Source organism: Thamnophis elegans, chromosome 8 (genome assembly GCF_009769535.1).
Source record: "Thamnophis elegans isolate rThaEle1 chromosome 8, rThaEle1.pri, whole genome shotgun sequence".
Classification (NCBI taxonomy): domain Eukaryota; kingdom Metazoa; phylum Chordata; class Lepidosauria; order Squamata; family Colubridae; genus Thamnophis; species Thamnophis elegans.
Window position 1 is genome coordinate 38,982,517 of NC_045548.1, and position 16,299 is coordinate 38,998,815.

The 16,299-nt window shown below is 37.0% G+C and overlaps 1 protein-coding gene across 1 annotated transcript in view; it reads right to left on the reverse strand.

Annotated features, from left to right (window-relative positions):
• Window positions 1–263: 263 nt before the first annotated feature.
• Window positions 264–16,299, reverse strand: part of LYPLA1 (lysophospholipase 1) — a 29,700-nt gene continuing 13,664 nt past the window's right edge. Inside the window, exons 4-9 of the mRNA XM_032222753.1 lie at window positions 15,623–15,670; window positions 10,443–10,513; window positions 8,120–8,193; window positions 6,496–6,597; window positions 3,998–4,174; window positions 264–3,489 (exon numbers count right to left, since the gene is read on the reverse strand). Of these exons, the coding sequence (XP_032078644.1) occupies window positions 3,436–3,489; window positions 3,998–4,174; window positions 6,496–6,597; window positions 8,120–8,193; window positions 10,443–10,513; window positions 15,623–15,670 (526 nt within the window). The 3' untranslated portion in view covers window positions 264–3,435. The remainder of the gene's footprint in view (window positions 3,490–3,997; window positions 4,175–6,495; window positions 6,598–8,119; window positions 8,194–10,442; window positions 10,514–15,622; window positions 15,671–16,299) is intronic.

Below are 16,299 nucleotides of genomic sequence, written 5' to 3' on the forward strand. Positions count from 1 at the left end.
TGGCCCAGAGATGGAAACAGCAAAGGACTGGCCCACTGTGCCTCTGCCAGCGAAAACGGAACTCCGTTTTCAGCTCGACAACCCCCTGCAGCGCTGTGCTAGTGAAAATGGAGCTCCACAGGGCCAACACAAGTGATGTTGAGTTGGCCGCACACACACACTAGTCACCCCTCTCGCGAGGTCAGACACAACCCTGATATGGCCCTCAATGAAATCAAAGTTGATCCCCCTGTCTTCAATGAACAATTTTTTTTCTTGTTTAATAATTGTAGAGATGTATAAAAGGGATACAGCCTTTGTCATACAACAATAATTGTTTCATTCATTGATTGTTCAGATTTTATTCACAGTAACAGATTACAATTTCCAACTAAGATGTTTCAGTAGATTTCTTGCCATAAACATATAAAATCAAAGTGTTGTCTTAGCTATGAACCTCCTAAAATATAAGATAAAGAAAAGCCAAATTGTTCATAAAATACTCCAGCCTGAACATATGGCTTCATTTATATCCTATACATACTTTCTGGAAACAATATTTGACAGTCAATAGCACCTATTTATTTAAAAAATGAATTTAGAATTTACTGAACTGCAAAACACTTCCTAAGGCAAACATTCAATTAACAGACCAGACATTCATGTTAGAATAGAGTATGCCTTCAGCAATTCATTCACTGCAATGAACACTATATTTCAAGATAAACTAAAAACTAAACCTATCAGAATAAAAATCCTGATGATTTATTAAATTTGCCTCAATTGTCACAGTATTTAAGGTATGATATAATACAATAAAGACTGGCAATTTTATTTAAACATTCAATTAAGAACAATTTAATACTTAATACTCTAACGTTTGATTGTTTAGCAAAGTATTGTATATCAGATTCCAAAGTAAACTCACCATTATTTGGGGACTATTATATTTTGATGTCAGTAGTTCCACATAAGTTTTTTAAGTTAAAAAATGACATTAATCAAAGTTTTGGTTTGTTTTGCATTTCTGATGTTTAAGAGAACTGAAACAGTTATCTTTAGGTAATAAATATTTTAACAGACTACTTCCTGTTAAGTCAATGTTAGAAAATCTTACATGTTTATCGCTTATAAAAAAATCTCTGAATACTGTCAAAATGCTTTCTTCTTGCTGGTTTATAAGCAACCAGTCTCTAATAAAAACAAACTGATAAAATCATTGTTCCCATATTCAAGTCCTATGTACACAAACTCTCGCAGAGATTCCTATAATTAAAATAATTCAGAGATGCTTTCAGTACAGAAATATTTACTTCTTTCAAGAGCCAAATTCAGTTCATTAGAATCCAGAATCTGCACTTTAAAATATTGTTTCAGGCTGCAACAGGGAACAAACTTAGTCTCTTGCTTTCCAAATTCCATCATATAACTAAATAAAGAATAAGTCCAATTAAACCTCCATATTAGCAATACACACTAGAAAAAAAATTACAAGTGGAAATTATGTATTCCAAACAGTCTTCTTTCCCAGTCCTTCTGCTGGTATATAGATTGCTCTGTTTAATTATCTAAAGGCCCAGCAAGTATCAAGAAACATGCCAGAACATAGACAAGTGTCAAAGGCCATGATTATCTGCTCCACCAACATGTAACTGCAATTACATTTTTAATTCTGAATTTAAGTGCTTATAAGCTGCAGATATGAGTGATTCCATTAGCTTCCATGTCTCCTCTTAAATAAAATCACAATAGAAGAAATTTCAGAAGGTGCTATTTCACCATCAATAGATACACAGTAGCAATGTGATGCTAAAAAAAAAATCGGCAAAATATTGGGATTTGGTGAATGGCCTGAAAGAATGTGTCCAGTTTTTCTCCCAAACATACAATATTGACCACAAAACTTGTACACTATTTCTAAAAGATTCTTACAATTATGCTATAGAATTAAGATTTTTTTTCATTTCTATACATACACAAAGTACATATAGAAGCAATATGTATGTATAGCTGTGTATATGTACAAAACTTGGAACTTCTGAAGGAAGTTATCTGAAATAAAATATCAAGTCTTATTAATAATTTTTTTTAAAGAATTTAGATGGATAATTTATCATGAGAAGGGTGAAGTAGTACCTTATTTCTGAATGATCTGGTCCAGGGACATTGAAAATGTTGCTTGCACAAACTGTTCCAGAACAGCTAGTTTGTGGTGCTCTGCACCAAACTGAACCATGCTTTGTTGTTCGGTAGTGGAGAAAACAACAAAAAAAAGCCAAGGCTGAAGGACTGACTTGATGGCATATTGGCATATTGGCTATCAGTTGCAACTGGGAACAGAAAGCACATGCTGGAAAAATCCTCTGTAGGGTGGGGGTAACAGACAGGCAGTGCGATATGCCATGCTGAATATCAGTGGTAGTGGCTGAAGGCAGGCCATGGGAAGAGCAAGGAGATGATAGCAATGTATACTGCTGAGAAGAAAATAATGTGTATCAGTCTTATTCTAACTTTCTCCAAAAAACTGCTGTGGTATCCTTCCAGATTTTGTTTTGAACAGCCAAAGATTACATTTCTGCTGAGCTGTGGTAGATTTAGAATAGTTAAAATTTTCACACAGTGATGTTTTTTAGCTTTAAAATAAAATATACTTTGTATGCACCCTTTCTCTTTTATAGTCAGTTGATTGTGTGATGCTTTAAACAACAACTTTAATTTCTTTTTTGAGTTTTTTGAAGCAGAGTAAGTTAAGACTAATACATACAATATATTTTCTGATTTTGATTTTTAAGAAGTTAGCTACTTAAAAGAGTTTTTGAAAGCTCAATTTTTGCAAAATATTAAAATTTCTAATGATTTTTATTATATTCTATGTATAATTGAGTGACATTTATGTCTAAATTTATCTCAGTAAGGACAGCTAACTGAGAAACATTTGTTATAGCGATAAATACTTTTTCAAAGATTCTAAGTAGCAGGGCATACATTTAAAACACTGTATTCCTCCAAGGTGTAGGGATAATTTAAAGACGTGAGTCTTACCTTGAACATGCAATAATATTGGTTAAATGTGAATGTTAAGAATACTTGTTCTACCACTGCATGCTTAGTTTTATATACTGCATATACAAGTGTCAATTTAGCAAATACTAATATAACAGGATTTGGGGAAAAATCTTGCTTTGAATTATAAAAGGTCTCCATAACTTTAAATTTGGAATGATCTAGCAAGGAGGAGAATACCTAATTATATTCCAACATGTCTTTTTACTGCCATATAACTATGTTATGGCCAATGGAATTTAAAAGGAGTATTGTTTCTCATGAAGTTATAGTTTCTAAACTTTGCAATACAGTTAATACTGTAGGCACAGAGATGCTTTAGAAATAGCTACATGAAAAAACAATCTAGTACAGATGATGCTGGTGCATTTAACCAAAGGCTTTTCACATATTTCAGTCAATTGAAGGTAGGTGCTCGTCAATAAATTGCTTCACATCCATCATTTCCTATTTAGGAATGAAAAACAGTATATTAGTTTAGATATTTGATACTAATATTCTTTTAAGTATTACAGAAAGAACTGGGCTCCTCATCATGCAAGGAACCTTTTGTTCTGGTCTTCAACGAATACTACTTCACTAAAATCAGTGTCCTGATTTATATCTCCAACTTGTCTGGATTAAAGTTATAACCACCAATTATATTGAAGCAAGTGCTACTGAACTCATATTATCACAATTGCCAATGTCAACTTCCCACAAGTAAAGTCAATGAGGATGCCAGCAGGAAGTCAAAAGTTGCCCTCATATGAGTGTCTTGCTTAATAACCCACATGGTCCTCTGTTAATGATAACAAGAGGGACTGTTGGAATTGTCACCACTCAGCTCCATGGTTGCATGTCACAAGAGAGTTCCTGCTCCCAACTGCTGTTGTAACCCAAAGACTACCTACACCCCGTAAATTATTTTTTCCCTGATTACAATAACTCATTCTTAATGTAAAACAATCATTACCTCAATACATGAGCTATGCATCATGCCTGAGTATATTTTGAAATTTATGTTGCCAGGGTTTAACATTTTCTTTAGTGTTTCAGAAGTCACACCTCCAAACATTAAAGGAACCAAAGGATCACGGTCACCATGGCACTGGAGAATAGAAATATCTTTGTTGATGGAATTGATGGAATCCTAGAAAAAATGTTACAAGAAGTCACATTATGAGAGTAAAGCATACAGTATTACACAGGCTGTTTATTTGTTATATGTTCATATTTTTATTTCATCCTACCTCTAAGCAGCTATATCCACCATTCTTTTTTTGGAATATAGGATTGGAATCTAGATGTCTTTGGTTTTCTGGCACACAGTGAAATTTATTAATCCCTTTAAAGTTACTGAAGCATTATTTGTAAAGCAAAATAAACAACAATAAGAATTAGTATTAACCATTTGTGAACTGTCCAAAATTGCTGGCAGTCAGATAGCATATAAATTTAGTAAATTATGATGGTTCATCATAGTCAGCCAGATGTTTAGGATGGATTTGGCATTTTTATCAGTCCAAGGGCCTGACATAGGCAGATATTGATATTTGTTGCAGGATGTAATTTATTCCAAGCAAAGCTACCTTTTACAACCAATCAATGGTGATTTTGTTAATGCCAATGGTATTCCAGTTGTTTTGGGATTGCACCCAAGGTGCCTATTACTATTGGTATTACTTTTGCTTTCTTTTTCTACAGTCATTCTATTTCTATTTTCAGATCTTTCTATTTTGTGATTTTTCTCCAGTTCTTTCTAATCTGCTGCCTTCAGGTACATCCACTATCCAGACTTCCTATTTAAATACTCAGTATTCTAACATTTAATTTAAAGTCATTCAATACATTGTGTTCATGAAATGGTGGTTATATTTTTTCCATAACAAAGAAGAGGATCTTAAAGATGCTGTTAAAATGCTATTAGGATTTTATATTAGACAATATAAATAATAATTAACTCTCTCATGGGGAAGGTTGTTGAGAAAGTGGTGGCCTCTCAGCTCCGGCGGTCCTTGGATGAAACCGATTATCTAGATTCCTTTCAGTCTGGATTCAGGCCTCGCTACAGCACGGAAACTGCTTTGGTCGCACTGACCGATGATCTCTGGAGAGCCAGGGACGGGGGTCATGCCTCCGTCCTAGTGCTCCTTGACCTCTCAGCGGCCTTCGATACCATCGACCAGACCATGGTATCCTTCTGCGACGACTGCGGGAGGTGGGGGTGGGAGGCACCGTCCTTCGATGGTTCTCCTCTTACCTCTCGGACAGGTCGCAGTCGGTGTTGGTTGGAGGGCAGAGATCGACCCCTAGGCCCCTGAACTATGGGGTGCCGCAGGGTTCGGTCCTGTCCCCCCTCCTGTTTTAACATCTACATGAAGCCGCTGGGTGAGATCATTCGACGGCACGGGATAAAATATCAGTATGCGGACGATACACAGTTGTATCTGTCCGCCCTGTGCCAACTCAGTGAAGTGGTTGACGTGATGTGTCAGTGCCTGGAGGCTGTTAGGGTCTGGATGGGGGTTAACAAGCTTGCACTCAATCCGGACAAGACCGAGTGGCTGGTGTATTTCCCTCCCACCAATTGGCCAAGTATTCCATCTCTCAGGCTGGGGGGTCAAACTGTACGCCCTTCAGACAGGGTTTGCAATTTGGGAGTCCTCCTGGACCCACAGCTGACTTTTGAACACCATTTGTCGGCTGTGACTAGGGGGGCATTTGCCCAGGTTCGCCTGGTGCACCAATTGCGTCCCTACCTGAACCGGGAGGCCCTCGCAACAGTCACTCGTGGCCTTGTGACATCAAGACTGGACTACTGCAACGTGCTCTACATGGGGCAGCCCTTGAAGAGCATTCGGAGACTTCAGCTTGTCCAGAATGCAGCCGCGCGAGCGATTGTGGGTGCACCTCAGTACACCCACGTTACACCTATCCTCCGCGAACTGCACTGGCTGCCTATTGCTCTTCGGATACGCTTCAAGGTGCTAGTCATCACTTATAAAGCTCTTCATGGTATTGGACCTGGGTACTTGAGAGACCGCCTGCTGCCAATTACCTCCAACAGACCGATTAGATCCCTCAGACTAGGCCTCCTCCGAATTCCATCCACCGGCCAATGCCGATTGGCTACCACCCGGAGAAGGGCCTTCTCTGTGGCTGCTCCGGCCCTCTGGAACGAGCTCCCCGTGGAGATTCGGACCCTCACCACCCTTCAGGCTTTACGCAAAGCCCTTAAAACCTGGCTGTTCCAACAGGTCTGTTGATGATGAGTTCCCGTCCCCGCTCGAATTGTGTGGCTGTTGATTGTTTTTAAATTGTTGTTGTTGTTGTTTGTCCGTTGTCTTTGTTCCTGTTTGTATCCCCCCCCCTTACTTGGTTTGTGAGCCACCCTGAGTCCCTCTGGGAATAGGGCGGCATAGAAATATAATAAAATCAAATCAAATCTTTTTTATGAAACAAATAAACTACCTGTGGAAATGAAGTTCGCAGTGGAAGCCAACAGCTGAGTGCTACAACACCCCCTAACTTCTGTTGCGTTGTGAGGGCAGTGTATAAAGATAAAGCTCCACCCTAATAAAAATCAAGATAAAGTCCATTAGTACAGTCTTAATCAAATACTGAACAACAAACACAATTTACTTTTGAAAACTAGAATTTCAATTATATTTATTTTATAATATTTAAGAAACTACTCAAAAGAATTTATAATGTAGTAGCATTAGTTGTTAGATTGTCACATCAACTAGTCTAAACATGTAGAAACACTTGCCAGAAGTTTGGAAGTGATACATCACTGTCTCTCATAATACTTTTAACAGTGGTGTATCACTTCCAAACTTCTTTTGTTACCTATGAAGCATTTGTTATGCAAATGATATATCTTATAAGAATTTTAAAGGACATTAAGAATCCATAGCTGTAGTCAAATCAATATTTGTCTGACTTCTGAGTACAGACTGTAAAACTGTGAGCCTTTGTATAAAGGAGAACTCTGTTCAATCCAATTCATTAAGGTATTTTAATGTAAATCATTTTATATGCCCTATATATGTGTTATCTTATATTATCGCATGTACATTTTCATGTTCATTTACTTAAGAAGCTAACACTTGATATGAACATGAGATTAGGTTATCAACTGGTAATATAACAATACTATTTGTATCCCAAAAATGTCACAGACACATAGACAGGATTTTAATTTTGCTATACAAGAAAACTGTATTAAGTGAAAAAGATTAGCTATAAACTATGCAAAATGTATTTTGGATAATACAAAATTAACAGGATGATGAAAACAATAATAATTTATATGTCACCTCTCTCCCGGTGACTCTACATATATGTGGAAATGTCTATTTTAGTATTTGTATTGGTCTGAACATCATTATTCATTCTGTACTCTGAAGGGGAAAAAAAATTGTCAGCCTCTGCTTCGCTGCTGCTTTTCGGCTGCCATTGAAACGGGGAGGGGGGATGTTATTTGGGAAGGGAATCATTCTGTACTGGAGGACTGTTTATTAGGGAGGTATTCTCACAATCTTGCATGTGGAAGGAAGGGAGTTTCCCGCCAAGGCCAACTGTCCAGCATTCCATCCTGATGATGATTTTTGAAGATGTCTCCCACCTGACAGTTGGGTGAAATATGATTGGACTATGGACTGGGGTACCAAGGGAAGGGGAATGAATCTTGTATTGATATCTATTGCTTTCACGCCTTTTTATTCAGATTCAGCTTTGCTTTGCTTCTTTTCGTTTGTAGCCAGTAAAAGTACACTTAATTCTGAAATATGGAGTTGAGTGGTTTCTTTCTTGGTTATTAAATGAAGGGGCAGTGACAGAAATTTAAGCAAGCATATCAAATCTACCAGTAAAACTGGATTGTGTTCATGCTGCTACAAACTAAATACCTACTATAAGCACGGATCTAAATAACCATAACTAAAAAAGTGTTTGGGAACTTTTTGTAGAATCAATATTTTGATTATAATCCAAAACGATTAAAAGAATAACTTAAAATCCAAGTTAGTTACAACAGATTTGCCACACTGTTAGGGCTTCCATAGAATCAGAATTGTTATATTAGTATTACCTGAGAAAATCCTCCCAAAATTATTCTGTTTGAGGGTATTCCATTCCTTACTTCTTGTTCTATAAGTGTGTTCACTGAAAGAAAGAACTGAATGTTAACTATGTTTATAAAAGAAATATTATACCATCATAGAAAGGTACTATGGATACAATACTTATTTAATGGTTATATAGTTTACCTCACTATGAAGTTTTCACTTTAAGATGGGTAGGGTTTGACATTTTAATTTTAATTTTTTACTATTCTATTTTCTTATTTAATTTGGGACCTATATAGATTCCATTGTTTTAGAATGAAGTCTAAAGCAGTGGGTCTCAACCTCTGAATGCCACGACCCTTTAATACAGTTCCTCATGTTGTGGTGACCCCCAACCATAACATTATTTTATGTTTTCTATATTTTTTCGAAAATATGTTTTCCGATTGTCTTAGGCGACCCTGTGAAAGGGTCGTTCAACCCTCAAAAGGTCCTGACTCACAGGTTGAGAACCACTGGTCTAAAGAAAATAATTGGTTATATTTATGCAATTATTACTTAATATTATTAAATGTGTATCTCAAATTATAATTAATTTCATTTTTAGGAAGCACATAATTGTTCCAAAATGAGTTCTAAATTTGTTCTAAAATACATTATTTTCTTGTGTTTAAAAATAGGTGATACAAGACAGGTGTATGTGTGTGTATCTGAGGCAACAGATGAATATATCAAGGATCAACTTGAAACAGAAGACTCAGTTTAAGGCAGTTAAAGCAATGGTGAAAGAATCCAAGAAATATAAAGTGAAAAAGATTCATAGTTATTTTTTTTTTAAAAAAAATCAGTATTCAAGGAGAACTGTTTTAGAATATAATACTGGAAACAGTTGATAAAATGTACAGGCTACAAATCATCATTAAGTCTATCAAAATTTCAAAGCTCTTAAATGCAATGCTACAAATTATGGCAATGCTTGCTCTATTTAATTATTTAATTATGGTAATAATTAAGAAAGGGCATATTTAGACTCACTGTATAATTCCAACATTTTATTTCAGCAAGAAAATAAATCATATAGAACGTAGTGAGTTGAATCTAATGGCTGAGATCTGTCAGTCATACATCTGCCTCTACAATCAATTCTTAATCTCCCCCCCAAAATGCACTAAACTTTCTCCAGAGCATACACAGGATCGAGGGAACAGAATGATAAGAAATCCTGTTATTGACCAAAATTCCCGTCAATACTACTGGCCCATTAGTACCAGTAGTTGTATAGTTCTTCAGTTGCAATAATTTACACAAGAATTGTTCAAATTGTGTTAGATACTAGGGTTGAGCTAGTTGGGATTCTGTGAATCTCCTGCCCCAATTTTCAATCACAGCAGAAAAAGTAGGGCTGATATTCAGATGACCCCCTCTCCTCATCCCTCAGTTTGTACCAACAAGGAATCATTACTTTTGTGTGTATTTAAAAGGCAGGCAGTATGGGCTCTAGGGAATTGTTGATGTTAGAATAAAGTTTGTAATCTAATCTAACCAGGTGGGAAATCTGGGCTGATTGGAAAAAAGATGCTCTTCAACAGGAAGAAATTGAAGGTATTATAGTTAGGAAGGGAAATATATGTCATATGTACAAGACTGAGGATTCATAACTTGGAAAGGATTTGGGTATGGCCACTGACAAGCTCAATATGAGCCAATAGTTGAGACAGCTGCTAGAAAAGCTAGTGCAATTCTGGGTTGTGTTTTAGAAGCAATACCATATCAAAGATTCATGAAGATCTTATATCCACATACCTAAAATATTTTATGTGGCAATCTATCAACAAGGGGTTAGAGTTCTCCATCTTGGAGCATTTTAAGAGGTGGATGGACAGCCATGTTTTAAGAATAGCCTAATCTTCCTGATACTGGGAGCATTTGACTAGATGATTGTGTCCCCTTTCAACTCTACAATTCAATGAGTCTGTATCATTTTGCTGCCATATACTGATCATCTGGATTTCTACATGATAGATGTTGTATTCTCAGTGCTTGACTTTCACAGAAACCATTCTTGCTATACAATGCTATTTTTTAAAATCATAAAATATCAGACATATTATTTTCATATGTACTGTAGTTTGTTGGCTGAAGTACTTATTTGTTTACTCATTTATGACTTCTCACTCAACATACAACTGAACAGTACTGTTTATGTATGAAGATTATTTGCAAGATTCTATAATATTTATGGAACATAGCTAACTTTATAAAATACAAGTTTATAAGTAGGATGGAAATTGGTAAATTCCCAAGCAATTATAATTATGTACTTCATCAAATACAACATGAATATACCATTCTCTGATGCTTGTTTGATTCCAGCTTCATCTTCCTGTGAATCTGGAGCAAGTCCAAAAATATCGAACCTTTAATCAAACAATTAATTGTATTATATTATGCAAGTAACTTCACAATTATTAGCATAAAGTTATTCAGGTTCAATAACTTTCATATCCAGCGGGCTTAATGAAGCTCAGCCTGTCATAAAATATATACCTGTAACAGAAAACCAACCCTTGAAAAATGAAATCTCAGGATTTCTAATGATACTTTTCATAGAATAAGGAACGCCTTTTTTTTCCAAACATTCCTATCAGCTAAAGCTGTTTTGGTGAAACATACCAAAACAACATTTGCTCAACAAATTCATATAAATATATTTAGTTGAAAAGTCTGCAGGACTCATGAGAATTGGCAAGACAAAAATTAGTCAACCGCAAGATAAAGTTTTTCAGCTTTATATCAATCTCTAACACTGTGAAATTGGAAAAAGATCCAGTCAGGCACCACAAAGAAGATGTGCTAAATTTTGGCTTCAAATCTGAGAGTGGTGAGTGAATATACAGTATAGCAAAAACATATTGTCAAAATATTTAAGGATGTCAGATGAACTCTATGCTTTTTCAGCAGTACAGTTCCTATGGATTTTTATTATGAGCAGAATGAAGACGTACTTGCTCAAACTTGCAGCCATCTATGTTGCAGATAGTTCTTGGACCTTTTGGCAAGTGCAATATCAATACTTGAGTTCTAATCAGTCTTCCATGAAACACATTGGTAGGGCCTTCAATACTATTTTAAGACAAATAATATTCTTAAAAGTACTGCCTACCCATAGTAGAACAAAAAGGTGTCTTCAAATACATTTTGTGGAAGGAAAATGTATGTCATGGAGATGGCCCACTAAAGAATTAATATAGAAGTTGAATAGGTGTTAGGCCAACATGCAGTCTTGCTTTAATGCTTTTCTCAGTTTTAATAGCACTGGTAAGGGCATGGGGTTAAATCTTAGTCTGAATGAAATGCCTTCATGTGTTATATATATGAAATGAAGTAAATTCTGGCCTAAGAAGGCCTCCAACTTCTTCTACATTTTAGCTCAGTATATGGAATAAAACATTGCTTAAAATCGGCTTCGAGGGGAGGAGCTGCCGCCGTCGGGAGCCAAAAAAAAGCTCCTGCCAGGACTCTGGTTCGTATATCTTATAAGATCTATAGATATCTCCCCTTTCTGGCAGAAAGGGGCAGGGAGGAGGTCAGTCGTTAGGATCTCTTTGTAATTCATAGCTTTTTTTTTGCTGTGAATGGAGAAGAGATTCAACATTAGCTGAGCCTTTACTCCGGCCAGTTTTCCGCGCTGCCTTTTTTGCAGCCTAGGCAGATTGCCTCCCCCCCAGGACAAAGCTAAGCTATTTAAAAGCCAATCCGGGCGGGGACCATTCCCGAGGAATTTCTTCTATTACTATTTAAAATACCAGCTTCAATTTCGCAAAAGGCTCCCTTTCTTTTTTAGCTGCGTCACAAGATGGCGATCTCGTAGCTTTTGTGTTTGATCTGACGGAGCTAGTTGACCCTACCCTCCTGAAGGCTTCTCCGTACTAATTGCTAAAAGATTAACTGAGGGGAGCACAGACTTTGATTTTTGGCTCGCTTGATTGCTTGTCTTTTATTTTTATTCTGGAATGGCTCCCAAATTTAAACAGAAGCGCTTCCTTAATAACATATCTCCAAAAACTGCTATGAAGGCGCTACCCTTGTCTCCTACACCCTCCACGGGAGATTTGCTAACACAAGAATTCCTTCTCAAAACGCTTAATGATTTCAGACAGGAGATTAATCAACTGATATCGGATTTATGTGATCAATTTGATGCTAAAATTGCTCAGGCAAAGCAGGATATGATCGGTGTAATGACAGTCATGACAGATTATATTGCTGAAACAGAGGACAAATTGGAACTTTTGGAAGAAACTAACCTTAATCTGATATCAAAAATTCAAACGTTAGAACAGGAAATTGAATCTGCCCAAAAAGAACTTGTCATGATAAATTATAACAAGACTGCCTTTGCGATACGAGTTAGAGGACTGCGTGAAAACCAACAGGAGAATTTGAAACAGACATTCTTTGAGGCTTTCAGTCGCTTGGTGGGAAGTCCGGGACTTAACTTTGATTGGCAGATTCAAAGAATTTACCGCCAGAATTCCTGGGTAGCAAAACAGCGACAGCTTCCGAGGGACATAATAATATACTTTACTACAAGGGAATCTAGAAATGAGATAATACAGAGGCTCTACGGAAAGAGGTTGAGAATTGATGGGGAAGACTTGATTGTTTTTAAAGAGATACCATTTCAAATATTAAGAACAAGAAGACAGTACGCTTTCTTAACCGAAGAACTCAGAAACTCTCAGATTTCATACAAATGGGAAGTCCCAGCTGGTATTACAGTTACATTTGGCAACCAAAAACACCGCATTAACTCCGTTTGTGAAGCCCGAAAATTTTACTACGAGACCCTGAAGGCGGGACTTCCTGATTCATCCGGATCTGGGGAGAGACAAGGAGAAGGAGAAGACAAACAGCGAGACACGTGGCTACAAGGCGGAGGGTGTTGTTTTTCTCTTCCGGAAGGGCAGAAGACTAAGGAATAAAGACTAAGCGATGTTTGTAAAGTTTTATGATTTCCGTCTGGGATAAAATGGAAAAGTGGCATATCGATGATGAGACATGGAGACTGAAAGAAGCGTTGCTGATTGTGGACATATATTGTACAGAAGTTTTGTCTGAACTCTAACTCAAATTGTGCATGAACTATTTTCTTAGGCGAGGAGAGCGGAAATTGTGATCTTTTTGAGTTGCGGTTTGGGACGAACGGAGTTGGGAGGTGCGTGGGAGAGGGAAGGGCAGCGAAAGTTTAATTAGATTACCTGGGGCTAGAACGCAAGCTGATGTTTGTTTGAGTTGCTATATCAATATAAGGTTAAGAAAGATTGGTCGGAGAATCTTCAGGAAAGTGGAGTAAACATGGGAGGAGCAATGAATGTGGATAAAATATATATGTGGATATAGATAAAGGCAGGGTGGAAGGTAAAAAATTTACATGTGGAGGTGGGTAAGGATAGAAAGGGAGGTGTTGGAAATGAAAAATGAAAGAAGTATTTGAGTTTAATGGTGTTATAGAAAGGTTTGGATATTTGGATAAAAAAGAGATAAATTAAAGGTCTGAATAGATAGACAAAGCAAGGAGACTTTTAGTTGGGGAATTCTAATTGATCAACTTACCTGGCTCTAATACAGTTTGAAACCCTGCAAGTAGCAAAATAATCGAAATTTGGAATGAGTCACATTGTTTAAGATTTACAGATAATGGGAAGCTGTGTTAACGTAGTGGGTTTATTGACCCTTTTTGTTTCTTTCTTCTTTTTGTGTGTGAGTGTGGGTGTTTTTTTTTTTGTTTATTTCTTATTTTCTACTATTTTTCCTTTTTCTTTTTGGCTTTACTTTTATCTTATTTTTTTAATTTTAAAGTTAGCTGGCCTTATTATACTCAAATGCTTGTTAAAGAATTATGCCGGGTATGGGACCTGCGAAGCCGTAAGGGGGTTGGGGAGGGGGGATTATAGGGGGGAGGGGGGAGGGTGGAATTACAGTTTCAATCCTTAGAACAATAAGAATTCACTTGTGTACTGTGGCTCGTTTTTCTTTTTTTTTTTCTTTTTTTCTTTTTCTACTTTTATTGTAAAAAACAAATTGAATTGTATGGATACACCAAAGTGAGGAGAAGAGGGAAAGAGAAGGGAGAAGTAAAGAGGGAGTGAGAGGGAATGTAAGGAGGGTGAAATGGAGGGAGGGGGAGACGTCTGAGGGGGTAGGGAAGTAGAAGAGGGGAATGCTGGAGGGGTGAAAGGAAAGTTGGAGGGGGAGAAGAGAGGGTGTATGGGGGAATGAAGTGTTATGTTGGGTTTTTTTTCTTCCTTTTTTCTTTTTTTTTATGCACAGTATATAAGTGATTGTATAAAATGAAAATGAAAATGAAATAAAAATATGTTTTATAAAAAAAAAAAAACATTGCTTAAAATCAACAAAAGCAATATACAGGGAGATGCGAGAAATACTTTCAATGAAGTGCTGGAGTACAAGCTACTGATTAATGTCAATTGACTTCTCAAGCAGACTTTCTTGTTTCAACCACTTCCAGAATTTCCACTGTAGGCATCTTGCATACAGCTTGCTGCTGATGTTGAGAAGGCCAATAGCTCTATAATTAGAAAGATATCATCTCTCTTTTTTATAATTAGGAACAAATATTGAAAGTCTCAAATCCTTGCAGACTCAGCCAAGGTGTCAATACAGGTAGAGGGAAGCCAGATAAGAAGCCCAGAAAACCAGATTGCTTTTAATGGTCTGTATAAGGATTTGGTCATGAATGTCAATGTTGGCAACTGTTTGATAGCTTGCATAGGATTCCTAATTCTACAGAAATGTCCTCATAGGTTTCAGAAAATACATTTCCTGACTCCTGAGGAAGTGGTACATAATGATGCACTGTTATGAGAGCTTGATGTGATATGCTCAAATGAGGCTGAGTCATTAAATGTTTCTGCCTGAATGAGTTGCATCCAATTGTTTTTCAGGACTTCCCATTTCTTGCACACCAACCATTGTTTATTGTATCCCTTCTGCTGGAAAAAATCCAATGCAGCTGTACAATAGTGGGTACATAAGCCTGGGAAGTGGTAACAAGAGCTATTTTTATAATTAACACAGCTCTTTAAGTGGTAGTGGTGTAGCTAATTATTGTGGGTCAGGCAGTATTGGTTCTCTATGGAAAACGTGTTGTTGTTCTTCATTAGTACATTAGGGGATATCTAGCTGATGACAAGGAAAATTGAAGTCTTTAAAGGCAATCTGATTCCAAAAACTCATTTATCATTTGATTTAGTTGATGAGGGGTCCACTTGGCAAGAACTTTTAAGACTCTTAACTGCATGGCCATTTATCATTCTGGTAAGGAAATAACTCATGAAATGGGTCATATGAAATTAGAATCAGTGGCTAATTAAGTTCCTTTCCATTTATTATTCATTATTATTTTTTTAGCATGAACAGTATAAATCACAGGAATAAATAAGCACCAGAATGTTTCAAACTTAAAAACAAAGAACGGCGAAAAAATTTAATCCCTCACTTACCAGGAAGGCATGGCCATATTCATGTTGAGAGAAACTGGCATGACAGGCCTTGAAATTGTGTAAAGAAAGATTCAAGTTAAAAGTCAGCAATAATGTTTTAAATATTTGCTTCTGCGTTTTAAAAAATGTTAAGAATGTTTTTACTTTTTAAAAATCATAGAATTGCATCATGCTATTCCTTAATGCATCTCTTTTCATTTCTTATCACATTGAGATAATCTATATTAATATCTATTCAAAATTTATATTCCAAAGAAGATGAAACAATTGTTTAAATGGTCGCAGCAAGCCATCCCAACATTTACAAAGTAGCTGTTTCGTTGGTGCCGCTGAGGCCACTGCCTCCAGCAACTGTGGCCGTTTTCGCAGTTGCAAAAGCGGCATGAGGTCCAGTGAGGAGTCCCACGCCTCATGCCGTTTCCACTGAAAGCAACAAGAAGCACATAGCTGGATCTCCTACCGCTTTTGCAGCTGCAAAAGTGATCACAGTTGCTCAAGGCGGAGACCTGAGCGGCACTGGAGAAGCAGCTACTTCATGAAGAGGGATGGCTTGCTGCGACTATCACACAGTTATTAGTAGACAAAGCGGGAAGTGCGAGGCACGTCACTGGGCTTGCTATTCTTTTTGCAGCCATCACTAAGAGAAGGAGTGCTAGGGCTTGCTGTAGCCGCCTCCA